Raw genomic sequence first — 12,428 nt, forward strand, 5'->3', positions numbered from 1 at the left:
TATATATGATAAATTATTATATATTTTAATGTATGTCTGTGTGAATGTTTTTAATATATATACAGAAGCGTGCTGGATGAGTGTAAGGCACTTGGCTTCTGATCCGGAGGTCCCCTAGGTTCAAATCCTGGTGAAGATTGAAAAGTAAAGGCAGTTGGTTGTTGTGCTGGCCACATGACACCCTCGTTAACCGTTGGCTACAGAAACAGGTGACTTTTACACCATCTGCCCGGTAGACCGCATTGTCAGAAAAAGGAACTTATTTTTTTTTACTTTTATATGTATACACACTAGCTTTACTCACTGGCTATGCCCCCTGGTGTGTTCTCTGATATATCAGAATAAACTGAAGATAGAAAATTCCAAAACGTCACATACAGATCAAACATTAGCCTAGCTCTCTCATGTCCTGTGAGGAAAAAGGTTGGTCTAAATCTTTTGACCCGTAAATTTACTTATTGTAAAGTATAGATTGTGTCCCTTGATTTACAAAGTACTTTTTATTACTTATTCTGTGCCCCCTTCTAATACTTGTTAGTGTTGACTATTGTTTTAATGACCCAAGTTTTATATTGTAGCAATGTGTGTATCTGGCCCAAGGCCCAAAGAGTAAAAAAAAAATGATAAGAGAAATGATTTTTGAAGATATTCATACTCTATTGGTTATTCACAGTAATCATTTCTTTTAGTAAACATTGTTAACAAGTCTACAGTGCTAAAACTAATATGCACCATAATAGAGTTTCTCCTCTTTAAAAATTAGTTTATTTGACCAATAGGTCTTTATTCTGTACATGTCCACCAAAAGGCCTTGGAAAAGCTTGCTATAGTTTATCAACATTTCCGTACTCTGTTACTTGACCTCCATTGTATGTCAATCTGTGCTAGACCTATACTTTTTTTTAAAGTTCAATACCATTTCCCCTCAAATTCTCTCTAATTTAACAATTCCAATGACACACACTTTCAAAAATCTGCAGCACTAGCTCTAATTGTAGACTCTGTAGAAATTGAAGAACTACATCTTTTCCAATTGACTGCAGCTTATTGCTTTTTTTGCTACTATTTAATATGAACACAACCGTAGCACACTAATGAATTACAATATTTTTAATGTGCATAATTGTTAGTCATACATGCTGAAGTATAGGCCTAGTATATAGACATACATAAATATAGACTGGAAAAAGGAAAAAACTTCATGTAACTTGAAAACATGTATATCTATTGTAGTCGGATTTACGAATTCGGAAAAGTTGCATGATCTTCAATCTTAGAGATTAAACAAAACTGTTGTATAATAAAGTACACAAAATTGCAAGTCACAAATTTTCGTTTCATAAAACTCTTTTATCGGCCAGTCTATATTTATTTATGTCTATGGCCTAGTAAGACTACGCCCCCTTAAAGTCAGACTTCAATAACGTAATTGCCAACACATTATCTGTTTCGATGCTTATCATTGGGTTTATTTAAAGAGCAACACACAAGAGTTGTCGACCGTCTTTCTCCATTCCTCTCCGTCGTTTGCCTTGGATAGAATCTCTTTCAATGGCAGGCCTTTCCATTCTTTTATGTTGTCTTCCCCCCCCCCTGTCTGCCTCTTCTTCTTCTTCCTGGTACTGTTCCTGAAGGGAGGTCTTTGGGAGCCCCAAAGGCCTTGTAATTATGGCCATACAGTTTTAGTTTGCGTTTTTTTTTTTACAATAGTAAGCAGGTCAACGTGGGGTCCAATCACTGTAGAAACCCTGTCTCTAATCTCTTCGTTTGTGATGCGGTCTTTAAATGTGGTACCTAGGATACTTCTGTAGCATCTCAATTCCATTGTAGGCAGGCGGAGCGATTTTTTTCCTTCAAACTCTCGCCATTAGGCGCCCAAAAGCACTACCGGCCCTGCCTCTGGAATAGCAGACCTGTTGTTGTAATTACAGTGGGGTTACTTCCCATTGTTGAGGGCAATGTCTTCTGTAGAATGAATCAAGTTTTTAATTTTCGTTGATTATTATTGGAAGAGTTGCCGAGCAAATATAATAATAATTTGTTTTTAAGTTTCACACAGACAACTCGTTTAGTAATAACGGCCAGATGGCTCATTAAAAACACTCACTGTTATGACGTAGGACCTCATGGTAAAGATCAGGTAGACCTAATTTCGACATGACTGTTATTGACAGATCTAAAGTGTACCGGTAAAAGTATTGTTATTATTTCCATTTTAAATGTAAACGCTCGACGAGTAATCATTTAAGCTACGTCGTATTTAAACAATCTTGATGTCTACAGTTTAAAAATCTCCATCCACTCCTCATTCACATCATGAATAAAATAAAGAGGTAGAACGTTTTATCATCTCATTGTTTCTATCCAACGAGTTCATGTCTTCATCACTTCATCCTTTTTTTTCCTTTCCTGATTGATGGCGACGTTTTCATTACTCAATAGTATCCTTCCAAATTGAAGGCATCACCTCATCATTTCTTTCTAAATTGAAGGTGACATTCTCACACCTTTGCAGGTAACACCCACCCGATTGCACTACGATTTAACCCGGAGTTCTCTGATCCTTGGTGGAGAATCGGATCCTTCCCGCGGAGGCCAGAATATCCTATCAGAAGTACATAAGCCCCGCTGCTTCCAGGACAGGTGCAAGTCGTATAGGTGAACTGACTGTAACACTCGCCCACTTTGGTTCTGCTAGTCCAACGACCAATGCTGATCTGTTTGGCACACCCGTGGGGGTGAGAAATAATTATGGCTAATCTGTCAACATCTTTAAGAGAGGAGTACTTATAGTAAGTTGTGCGCCAGAGGTCGTCAATTTTTTCATTTAAATCTTCCAGCCGTTTTCCGATACTTTCATCACAAGTCACACATTTTATCTGGCATCTGTCCCTTTCTTTACTGAATTCACTGATGCTCACGTGGTCTAAAACAACAAATCGGCTGTCTTCGCTATCGAAAAAAAATCTCAGGGTAACCTTGGCCGTGTCAGTTTCCTCAGAAACTACATGTGCAGCTGTTTCGATAGTTATCTCCCACCATACATGGCTGGGGGTGTCGGATGGTTGACATTTGGGGCACGGGCACTTCCGGTTGTTAACGTTTTGCCTTTCGTATTTATCTAGCCCATCGACATATTTACAAACATTCGAGACTTTTCCCGTTCCGGTTCGGAATCGAGCTTTGCCTTTGAATGGATTGTCTGACCTAGCTGCACAGCCATGTTGAACGTGTACTCTGACTGTCAAATCACTTAAAACATTGATGTAATCAAACACATCATCAAAGCGATATGGTTCGGGCAAATCCTTGAGGCTAAATTTCCTGACGGGGATGAAGTCTGTATGGCCTGGGTTCTTGTTGCAGGTTGTAAGACATTTGTGTAAATCTGCTTCATCGCCTTCTATTGCCTCAGTCTCGAACTGACCTACACAATGAAAAGAAACAATGCAGTCACGTATTTATTATAGTTTTATTATCAGTGACAAAAAAAAATATTTAGATCTCAATTAAATAATTACCAAAAAAAAAGTAAGAATATATCACTCAGATGTTAGTCGGACGTTTAGAAAACGTAATTGGTCTAATAATTTTATATGCCTTTAGACATTTTAGACCTTATGAGAGCGCTACAGGTGATCCTTGGACCAGTTTGCGGTAATTTACTTTATTATTTATTCACTTTCAATAGGTGTGAAATGCAAAAATTTTCACATTGCAACTAAAATTAAATTATATAACAATCATCTCAACTTTCATTATGTAAAACATAAATTCTTGTAATGTAAAAGAAACAAAAATACATTCAAAAGAAAAAAATCACAGCCGTTAGTGTCAGTAGTTGGCACGAGGGCTCAGAACAAACGTTTTTCTTTAAGACTTGATCATAGATACATGTGTCTTTCTGTACATAAAATAATTGTATATTTGTTTCTTACATATAATTTTCTGTGAACGTTATGCAATACTTAAAAATGGAACTTTGTTAAATCGTACTTTCAGCTAGTGACTAGCACAACTTTGTTTTCAATTAGTTACTAGCACACTTTTGTGCTAAGGTTTTAATTTTAAAATCTGAAGAATCCCTCTACAGCTTTGCAAAGTGGAAAACATTGGCAGCTAGATTATGCTTGCTAAAAGTCATTGATAAAGAAGTCATTGCTTTGACAGGAGTAAAGAATAAAAAATAGGGTCATCTTTCACAGATTCCTTTAGTTTGAGAAGCCCTATTACGTTTTTTATTCACTTCAAATAAAACGGCTCTCGCTCTGATTTTAACGCCCCCTTTCACCTTATAGCAAGTGAATTCCATTACCAACTTCAAAAAAATAAATATTTCAAAGGCCCTTATTTTCAATCTGAACGTGAAGATTTCTGCCCTAAAGACTTAATCACAGAAACAGATGAGATTGACGTTAGCTGCCCTAAAGACTTAATCACAGAAACAGATGAGATTGACGTTAGCTGCCCTAAAGACTTAATCACAAAAACAGATGAAATTGACGTTAGCTGCCCTAAAGACTTAATCACAGAAACAGATGAGATTGACGTTAGCTGCCCTAAAGACTTAATCACAAAAAGAACCGAAAAGTCTTGAAAGAAAACTACACGTCCAACATGTACATATTGAAATGTTACATTTTCAAATACATTCTTACTAGAATACTTAGAACGTTTATCAGCAAGCTTGTCGTCTGTCATGCTTATCCTTCCGTTGCATTACCTGCAATATAGATATATATATATATATATATACACATTTAAATTACAAGCAAAATAGGCCTATAGAAAAATACATATTTATTAGCTAACTCATTCCAAAAAAGTTAATATGGTGCTAAAATAAAATAATGTTTCATAACCAATTTTAAAAATTAAATAGTTTGAAATGATTTTGTAAAAAGAAAAAAAAGACACTAGCAAGAACTGCACTAACCTTGTACATATCATCTAAACATTTCAAACTCTCTTATAAATATACAGAGAAATGGATGTGTAATTAACTCTGTTTCTGAGGATACCATAATATAACCATGGAAACAGTGGGAATATAAAAGAAGTTGAATATACGTTGAGTTTTCCAGTAAATCAAAGGTCCACTTTAGCTTGATTGTTGATCTATTTCTAAGTTTAAAAGTTCCTAGAGATCAAAAGGTCCTAGTGGTATTAATGTTAAGCCTATCACTTTATGTATCCAATGGCTTATGCGGGTGTGGTCTAACCAGCAGAAACAACACTCCAGGCAGAGACACACGGAACTGTATCAACTCAAGTCAACTAGTTTCACTGGGGTACTTGGTCTCGTACTTCCAAGTTTACTTTAAACCATTTAGTGAATGGTGCTGGTGTTGTCTCTACAGAAGAATGAAATTATTTGTATGATACTTTGAGTCTAGATATATTCTTGGCAGATTCATACAGACTTTTTTTTTCGGAGCACAAAATAAACTTTTAAAAGTAAAGCTTAAATAGAGTTGACCCCCAAATCGTGTTTCTTCTTACTATTATTTTACTGACACTCTGTAACTGTTTAGTCCAACAATAAACAAAAACAGGAAACCATAAGTAAAATGTGTTCAATACAAATATAGTGACTACGTTATCTATCGCACGTCTACCGTAGAGATATAAATAAATAAGCTTCCTAGAAAATATTAACAAGATAAGAAAGAGAGTTTGTAGGCGGCTAGTAGGTGTCTTCTGTTGGTAAGCAATGTGGGTCATCTTTATGTATATACTAGCAAATACCCGTGCTGCACTACGGTTGAAATAGTTGGTAAATGTTTATTTTTACCGGGGCTTTTTTTTTTTTGTCTTCAATGTTAGGGCCCGCTCCTCCCCCCCCCCCCCCAACCACTCACTGTTATGACACTTGAACTTTAGAAGTTCCCCTCCTCCTTAACTCTTTCCTTCTTGAATCAAACTGGCCACAAACAATACATTTAGACTCTGTACAATCACTTCTTTGCCCATCCCTTGTTGGCCTTAAAGAATGGCACTCTGGGAGACTGGGACTGCCCGCAAAGCTTCCCCAACGCACTACACATGTTCTATTTTCTGTGTCCCCAATGAAATTCCTCCTCCTGCCAGCACCACACACCTTTGGGCACTAACATTCTTCAGTGGAACGACCCTCAGCTGCTGCTTAAAGTTAACAGAAACAAGAAATAGTAGGGAAAAAATATTTTTGAAAAAAAAAAAACTGAAAATTTAGATTCGTGGATTTGACATAATGATAGTATTAACTTAATGGCAATGTCTTCGATGCCGAAGATTATGGATGAGTGTTAGCTAGTGTTTCACATGACTACGCAAACCCAGTTGCGACTCGAATATTTTCCTCATCTCGTGCAGACAAAGCCGTTGTCCGCAGGCCGTCTATTTAAGATTGCTTTCGTCTTTTGCACATGCCTAAAGTAAGGGCCTTTCTTCGGGTCTCAAATGTGGTACCAGGGGACTTTGTGAGAGCTCTCCGACTGTATCTTTCAGAGGCCGCCCGCGGCCCGCTGCCACCTACTTAATTTCCTCTATGCCAATTAGGGCGAAATTGGGCCTCAATTGATCTTTATAGCTCTTTCGAGGGGGGGGCTCTGTTTCGCCGTCTTCGTTTCAGCTCGCCAAAGAAGGTCGCTCGCGGTCGTCTCCCATTCGGGATTAGTGTCCTGAGCCAGCCAGGAAAACCACTCACTTGGCCGAATTCAGGTCCTTAGTTAACATGCATGACTAGATTGACCTAGGAATTGCGTAGGACATAATCACCTTAATTTTGGAAGTAACGTCTGTACTTTGTAAGATAAGAAGACTCAGTGCAGCAGTTGAATGTTAATTAGTGCTTCCATGCAGTCCTGCAGAACATAGTTAGGCCCTATTTGTAGTGTAGTCTAGACGTCTTGTCAGCGTATGCCTATTAACATTATACAAAGCCTGTTTTTCAATACAATCTAACTACATAATCTAAATTAAATAACTCGCTTACCTTCATATTCCCTCTACGGCTCTACATATATATCATCGTCAGTATTCACAGCTATAATGTATCATAAAGAAAATCCTATTTGTAGCTAAGTGGTAAATTTTATGCATTTAAATCCAAACAAAAAAAAAACTATTACATTATTTTACATTATATTTAAATAACATATTAAACATTTGGCTACATTCACTCTGGCTACAGTCTATAAATAGTTCATGATCTACTATCACTCATTTTAACGCTTACTATTATTTCAATTGCTCTAAAAGTTCTAATATTGGCATTGTAAACCATGTAGAACTAAATGTATATTATTTTTGTTCTAAAATTGTTGACATATCTGGCATGTTTCATGTTTTAAAAGAAATACGTACCGGTTTGTCCCAACAGAACCTCGCAATGACGCCAGAAACAGGAAGTTTCCTACATTCAAATTTATAACATGCAGCCGGTCCGATAAGCTTACACTTGGCTTACAGGATATTGTAGGAAGACTGTATCACATGCTAATTTTAATCGCATGTTGCTCATGTCTTTATTAATAGAATGAATTATGTCAGCTCGTATATTTATACATTTGTATTTACTTGTTGGGGATTTTCACAATAATTTCCTAATTATCTATCTAATTTATTGTAAATAAATAAATACATTTATATATAGGCCTATATATATATATATAAGGTTAGGCCTACATATAATGTTCGTGCATTCATTGGGGCCGCTTCGGATAAAAAACAAACAAGGAGAGCGTCTAACAAGGTCAAAAACAACCAACACACGATATCTGCGATACTGTTTCAATGACTACACATAATGAAGCTTTTATCTTTGCTGGTATAACGTTAAATATATTGTTTTAATTTATAACTGTAGGCTATGTGGAGATAATGAGCTAATAATAGAAATATAGATTTTCTATTTGAATTAGTCATTATAGTCATGAGTGTCTCAAAAACACGCAGTTTAATCAGGAAATGGGGGGGGGGGCGGTCGGCCGAGTTCTATCGCCCCTAACACTCTCCCCCCGCCAGTGGACGTGCCCAATCTAGCTGTGGCGCGTGTTCCCCTCAAACGTAATGGTTTGCAGGCTTGTTCAGTCCATGAATCAAAGGTTTAGAACACTCTCCCAATTCAGTTAAGATAAAGCATATTGCTTCACTGTATTTAAGAAGAACATCAAGGCTGAACTGTGTAAAACTTTTTTAGATAGGTTGCCCTTTTAACGCTCACCTTGATGTTTGTTATGTTCTCATAGCGCCTGGAGTCGACATTTTGTTTGCTAACGGAGCTTTAAAAATACAATTTATTATTATTGTAGAAATGAACAAATATTCATTCTCTGGTAATGTCGTGGTCTTTTAGCATTACATTTAAAGAGTCATTCATATGACGTCAAAGAAAAAAAATTCCATTACCTCACATTAGGCTAGTACCGGTACCATAAAAAAATGTCTTTATTTACACGAGATATTTAACGAGGGTTCATAGACATTGGTGCACTGAGTTCTAATAGAATTTATTTAAAGAGGATCAAAGCCGCATTGTTTTTGCGTTTTGTCTGTCAGTCGGTCTGTCCGTCATCTTGATATAAAAAAAACAACAACTAAAAGTTATTAAAAATTGATTAACCTTTATTTTACGTTTCAAAACATCGCAATAATTTTTATGTATGAACACAATTGAAAAGTTTATATAATAGATCGTTCCGGATGTTTGTATAAATAGTAAAAGAAAAAGAGAATTTCAGATAAATGTAATACCGTTAATTAAATTTTTTGGATGGTCTCGTATAAAAATTAGATGTACTACAGCCATGTGGAGAGATTTTCATACCTTACTTTGGTGTTTGGATTCTGTTTTCCTTAAAAATCGTAACATAATATTAACGATAATTAGATTTTTTAATGTTTTAGGTAGAAAGTTAAATGTATTGTAAGAGAGTAGTGAGTTAAAATATTTTTCATAAAAATCCGTAAAAACATTATTTCGTAAATGAGAAGATTATTTGTTTATTAATTAGAAGAGGGAGTTCAAACAATTATTTGGTGTTAGTAGATTTTTTAAAAAATTCGGAACTTTCTGGCTACGATTTGTAAGAAACAAAATCCGGAACATTCTTTATCGATTACAAAACTTCTATGTTATGTTTCAGCAAGAAAATTAAATGTCTAAAAAGTAATGTTCAGTAATCAATTCTAGTAAATTACTTTTTTTTAAAGCCCTGAACAACCTATTGTCGATATTTTTAAAATTTGTTTAAAGATGAAAATACGGAACAATTTGATATTGATAACCAAATTATAGTGACGCATTGTCAAATAATATAAGTGTAATATTAGTAAATTATGCGATTTCAAACAATCATTAGGCATAATTCATGTTTTATAAAACAATATCCGGAACATTTTTACACTTAATGAAATATAAGTCAGTATAGAGATTTTGATTTAGCATTAATATGCTATTTACATAAAAAACGGAACAACATATTATTGATAATGTGTTTCTGCAACGTTTAAGCATGGAAATTGAATGTAATATAAATTAGAAGAGCAAACAAACATTTGTTGGGGTTGATTAGTTTTGCACAAAAAAAAATCCGGAACAATCAATTTTTAGATAATTAAAACTATTGAGATGTTACGGGAGGAAAATTAAAGAGTAAATCAGATTTTCAATTGCTTTTAGAGTTCTAGTTGTTTTAATCTAATCGTGACGGACAGACCGACCAACAGACAAAACGCACAAAAATAATCTTCTTTTATTCGGATGGGGGCACTAAACAAAAAATAAATAAAATCTGATTTTTTTAAAAAGTTTAAGGAATTGGTTTAGCACCTGATCATGTTGCGACGTTACGCTACTGCACGAAAATCGCTGCATAAAAAGTCCATTTTAAAAAAATGTGCGTGATATTTACATACAAAGTGCATTATTAGCCTTTATAAATAAACAGAAATGTTTTCTTTTTAATTTTAGCAGCTAGTTGACCAGAAAAAACATCTTTAACTATTATTTATATTTGTTGTAAACATTTCCTGTACATTTTTAAATTATATTTGACTTGGTGATACTGAAAATACACAAAAATTGTCCATCTTTGTTAGCATATTGTAACATTGCCTCCCTTATATTTACGTAATTGTTTTAGAATTGGTGTATTTTTATGAAGAAATCGCTTGCATAATTAATTTTATAAATTAAACGGTTTGCTTTTAGAAAATCAAAAGTAGCCGTTGCACCTAAACATTTCAAGCCGCATTTAATGATGAAATAATATTTTTCATATCTCTTCTAGTTTTCGAGATCTGAGTGTGACAGACGGACAGACGGACATTTTGCACAAACCTAATAGCGGCTTTTTCCCCTTACGGGGGCCGCTAAAAATAGTCCCTTTAACAGTGTGTATTAAGGAGTTTTCTGGTGATGTGGCAGGTCCGCATCAGTACCGCCCTCTGACAAGCAACGAGAATATCTTCTTAAGAAAGTGTCTGCGAGGTCAGTTGTCACTAATCCATTAGTTTAAATAACAACAGGGTTATTTTGTTATTTTAGTTAAGGGGAGGTACACCTAAAAAAATTATTTTCTTTAATATTGATCAGAAACTTATCAAAATTGGTTGGTTGGTACAGTAACTCACCCTGATAAAAAAAACCTTAGAAAATTGTGTGTCACTTTTGTGGTTGCCATGGTAACGGCCGCCATCTTGTTTTTTGTATATGATTTTTAAAATGCTTTTCCTTTCTTAATAATCAATAAAAAAGACTCAAACTTTTTTATTTTGAAGAAGGAAACATGACTCTATAATGTGACATCTCAATTTTTATTACAATTCTATTTGTTTTCACAAGATTTAGAAGTAAAATAAGTGGTATAGTTTTTTACAAAAAAAACTTTTTTTTAGAGATGTCAAAGACAATTATTTTGAACCAATCGTGAAGTTAGTTTTTAAAAGATCTAAAGTAGACCAACAATAATAAATGTGTGCAATTGGGAAAAGTTGTATCAATTATTTATCAGTTGTTTTATTTTAACGCAATTTTTATCCTTTTGCCATGCTCAATGCGCTAAGGTCCTTAAAGCTAAATCACAAAATTTAGAAAGTCTTCAGGACAGAAAGTAAAGTAGCAATTATACATAAAACACTGAACCATAATCTTCAAATACAAATTAAATACTCAGAAAGACACAAAGATAAAGTCACATTCCTCATCCCATATGCTAGGACAAAATTGTACTAATAGGCCTACTCCTTCTTCCCTAGTGCTATTAGAGCATGGAATGGGTTGCCTGAGCTAACCAGGAAAACTAGTGACTTGGCAGAATTTAAGTCATTGGTTAATATACATGACTGAATGCATGTCGCGTAGGACGTAATCATCTTCTCTTTTGAAGTAACGACTGTATTATATAAGATAAGATAAGAAGGTCCAATCACTTTTGTGGACTTATTAGGGGAGTTCAGGGGGGTATCTGGAAGAAGGTTTCCGTGCTGCCTTTTCAAAAGCAATTAAAAAAATAAAATTTGTTCGAGCCTGAATTCGAACTCCAGATATTGAGCCTCCTAGCAAGTACTTATAAACAATATAAGGTTTCATCATATTTTTATAGCTATAGATTGTTACTTTCAAATGACCTAATTCTCTACACAATCTTACCCCGCCCTTTTTTATTTAGCTTAGTACATTCTCTATATAAAGCAAAATTAATTAAATAAGACTATTTCATTAACTAATTGGTTACTTTTTTTGGTCACTCTGTCTGTCTGGTAATAAGTTTGAACACGTTATTTCTCCCACACCCATTCTCGAATCAAGTTGAAACTTCGCACAATTATTCATAGACGTAGACAATAGAATCAATAAAAAAAAAGATTAACCAATTAGTCAATTAATAACAGGTTATTAATTATTTTGTGTGATACCAATGAAGGAAATTATTCTTTCAATATTCACATATATGGTTATATATGTCGGGTTTTGTTCCCTTTAATAATTGTACACGTTGTTTCTCCCACACCCATTCTCGGATCAAGATGAAACTTAAAACAAGTATTTATTGTACCTAATAAAACATGCATCTATAAAACAATGAACCAATTACTCAATCTCAATTAATTATTGGTAATTAATTGTTTTGAATCATATAGTTTTAAATGTGACGTTCTTCCCCTTAGATAAGTTTTTTTTTTTTAAAGGTGCAGTTTTGTTATACTTTGCTTGTTTTCAAGCTTGAATACATGTCAAAATCCTCTCTAGATCTAGATCAACTTTCACACATCGACATTGTGGCCCTCCTTACCCCTCCACTATCATGAACTCAAGACTTGCTTGTTTCCCTTGTAGGCGTATCTGAATGTAACAGAAGCCGCCTTTGTGGGCCTACATGTCTTTACCTCGATCTTGAAATACAACTAGATCTACTATTTTAATAAGTACAGCTCACTCTTTG

The 12,428-nt window shown here is 34.7% G+C and overlaps 1 protein-coding gene across 3 annotated transcripts; it reads right to left on the bottom strand.

Moving 5' to 3' along the window:
- Positions 1-1,095: 1,095 nt before the first annotated feature.
- On the bottom strand, positions 1,096-7,680 carry LOC106068335 (uncharacterized). 3 transcript variants are annotated; one of them, XM_056041672.1, is made up of 5 exons: positions 7,348-7,679; positions 6,977-7,027; positions 4,937-5,354; positions 4,659-4,723; positions 1,096-3,427 (listed from the first exon to the last, which is right to left on the bottom strand). In XM_056041672.1, exons 4-5 carry the CDS (start codon positions 4,699-4,701, stop codon positions 2,502-2,504), a joined length of 969 nt encoding a protein of 322 aa, XP_055897647.1. In that variant the 5' UTR covers positions 4,702-4,723; positions 4,937-5,354; positions 6,977-7,027; positions 7,348-7,679; the 3' UTR covers positions 1,096-2,501. The 3 variants fall into 3 exon arrangements, with proteins under 3 accessions (XP_055897647.1, XP_013083124.1, XP_055897648.1); XM_013227670.2 differs by lacking the exon at positions 4,937-5,354 and having other exon boundaries at positions 7,348-7,680; XM_056041673.1 differs by lacking the exons at positions 6,977-7,027; positions 7,348-7,679 and having other exon boundaries at positions 4,937-5,779.
- Positions 7,681-12,428: the final 4,748 nt, after the last annotated feature.

Source organism: Biomphalaria glabrata, chromosome 9 (assembly GCF_947242115.1).
Source record: "Biomphalaria glabrata chromosome 9, xgBioGlab47.1, whole genome shotgun sequence".
Taxonomy (NCBI): Eukaryota; Metazoa; Mollusca; class Gastropoda; family Planorbidae; genus Biomphalaria; species Biomphalaria glabrata.

Bases quoted from the DNA above. Each gene is read 5' to 3' on its own strand.
- LOC106068335 (XM_013227670.2), bottom strand. From the start codon at position 4,701: ATGACAGACGACAAGCTTGCTGATAAACGTTCTAAGTATTCTA. The intron at 3,428-4,658 runs GTAAGAATGTAT...TTCATTGTGTAG, and splicing joins TAAACGTTCTAAGTATTCTA to GTCAGTTCGAGACTGAGGCA.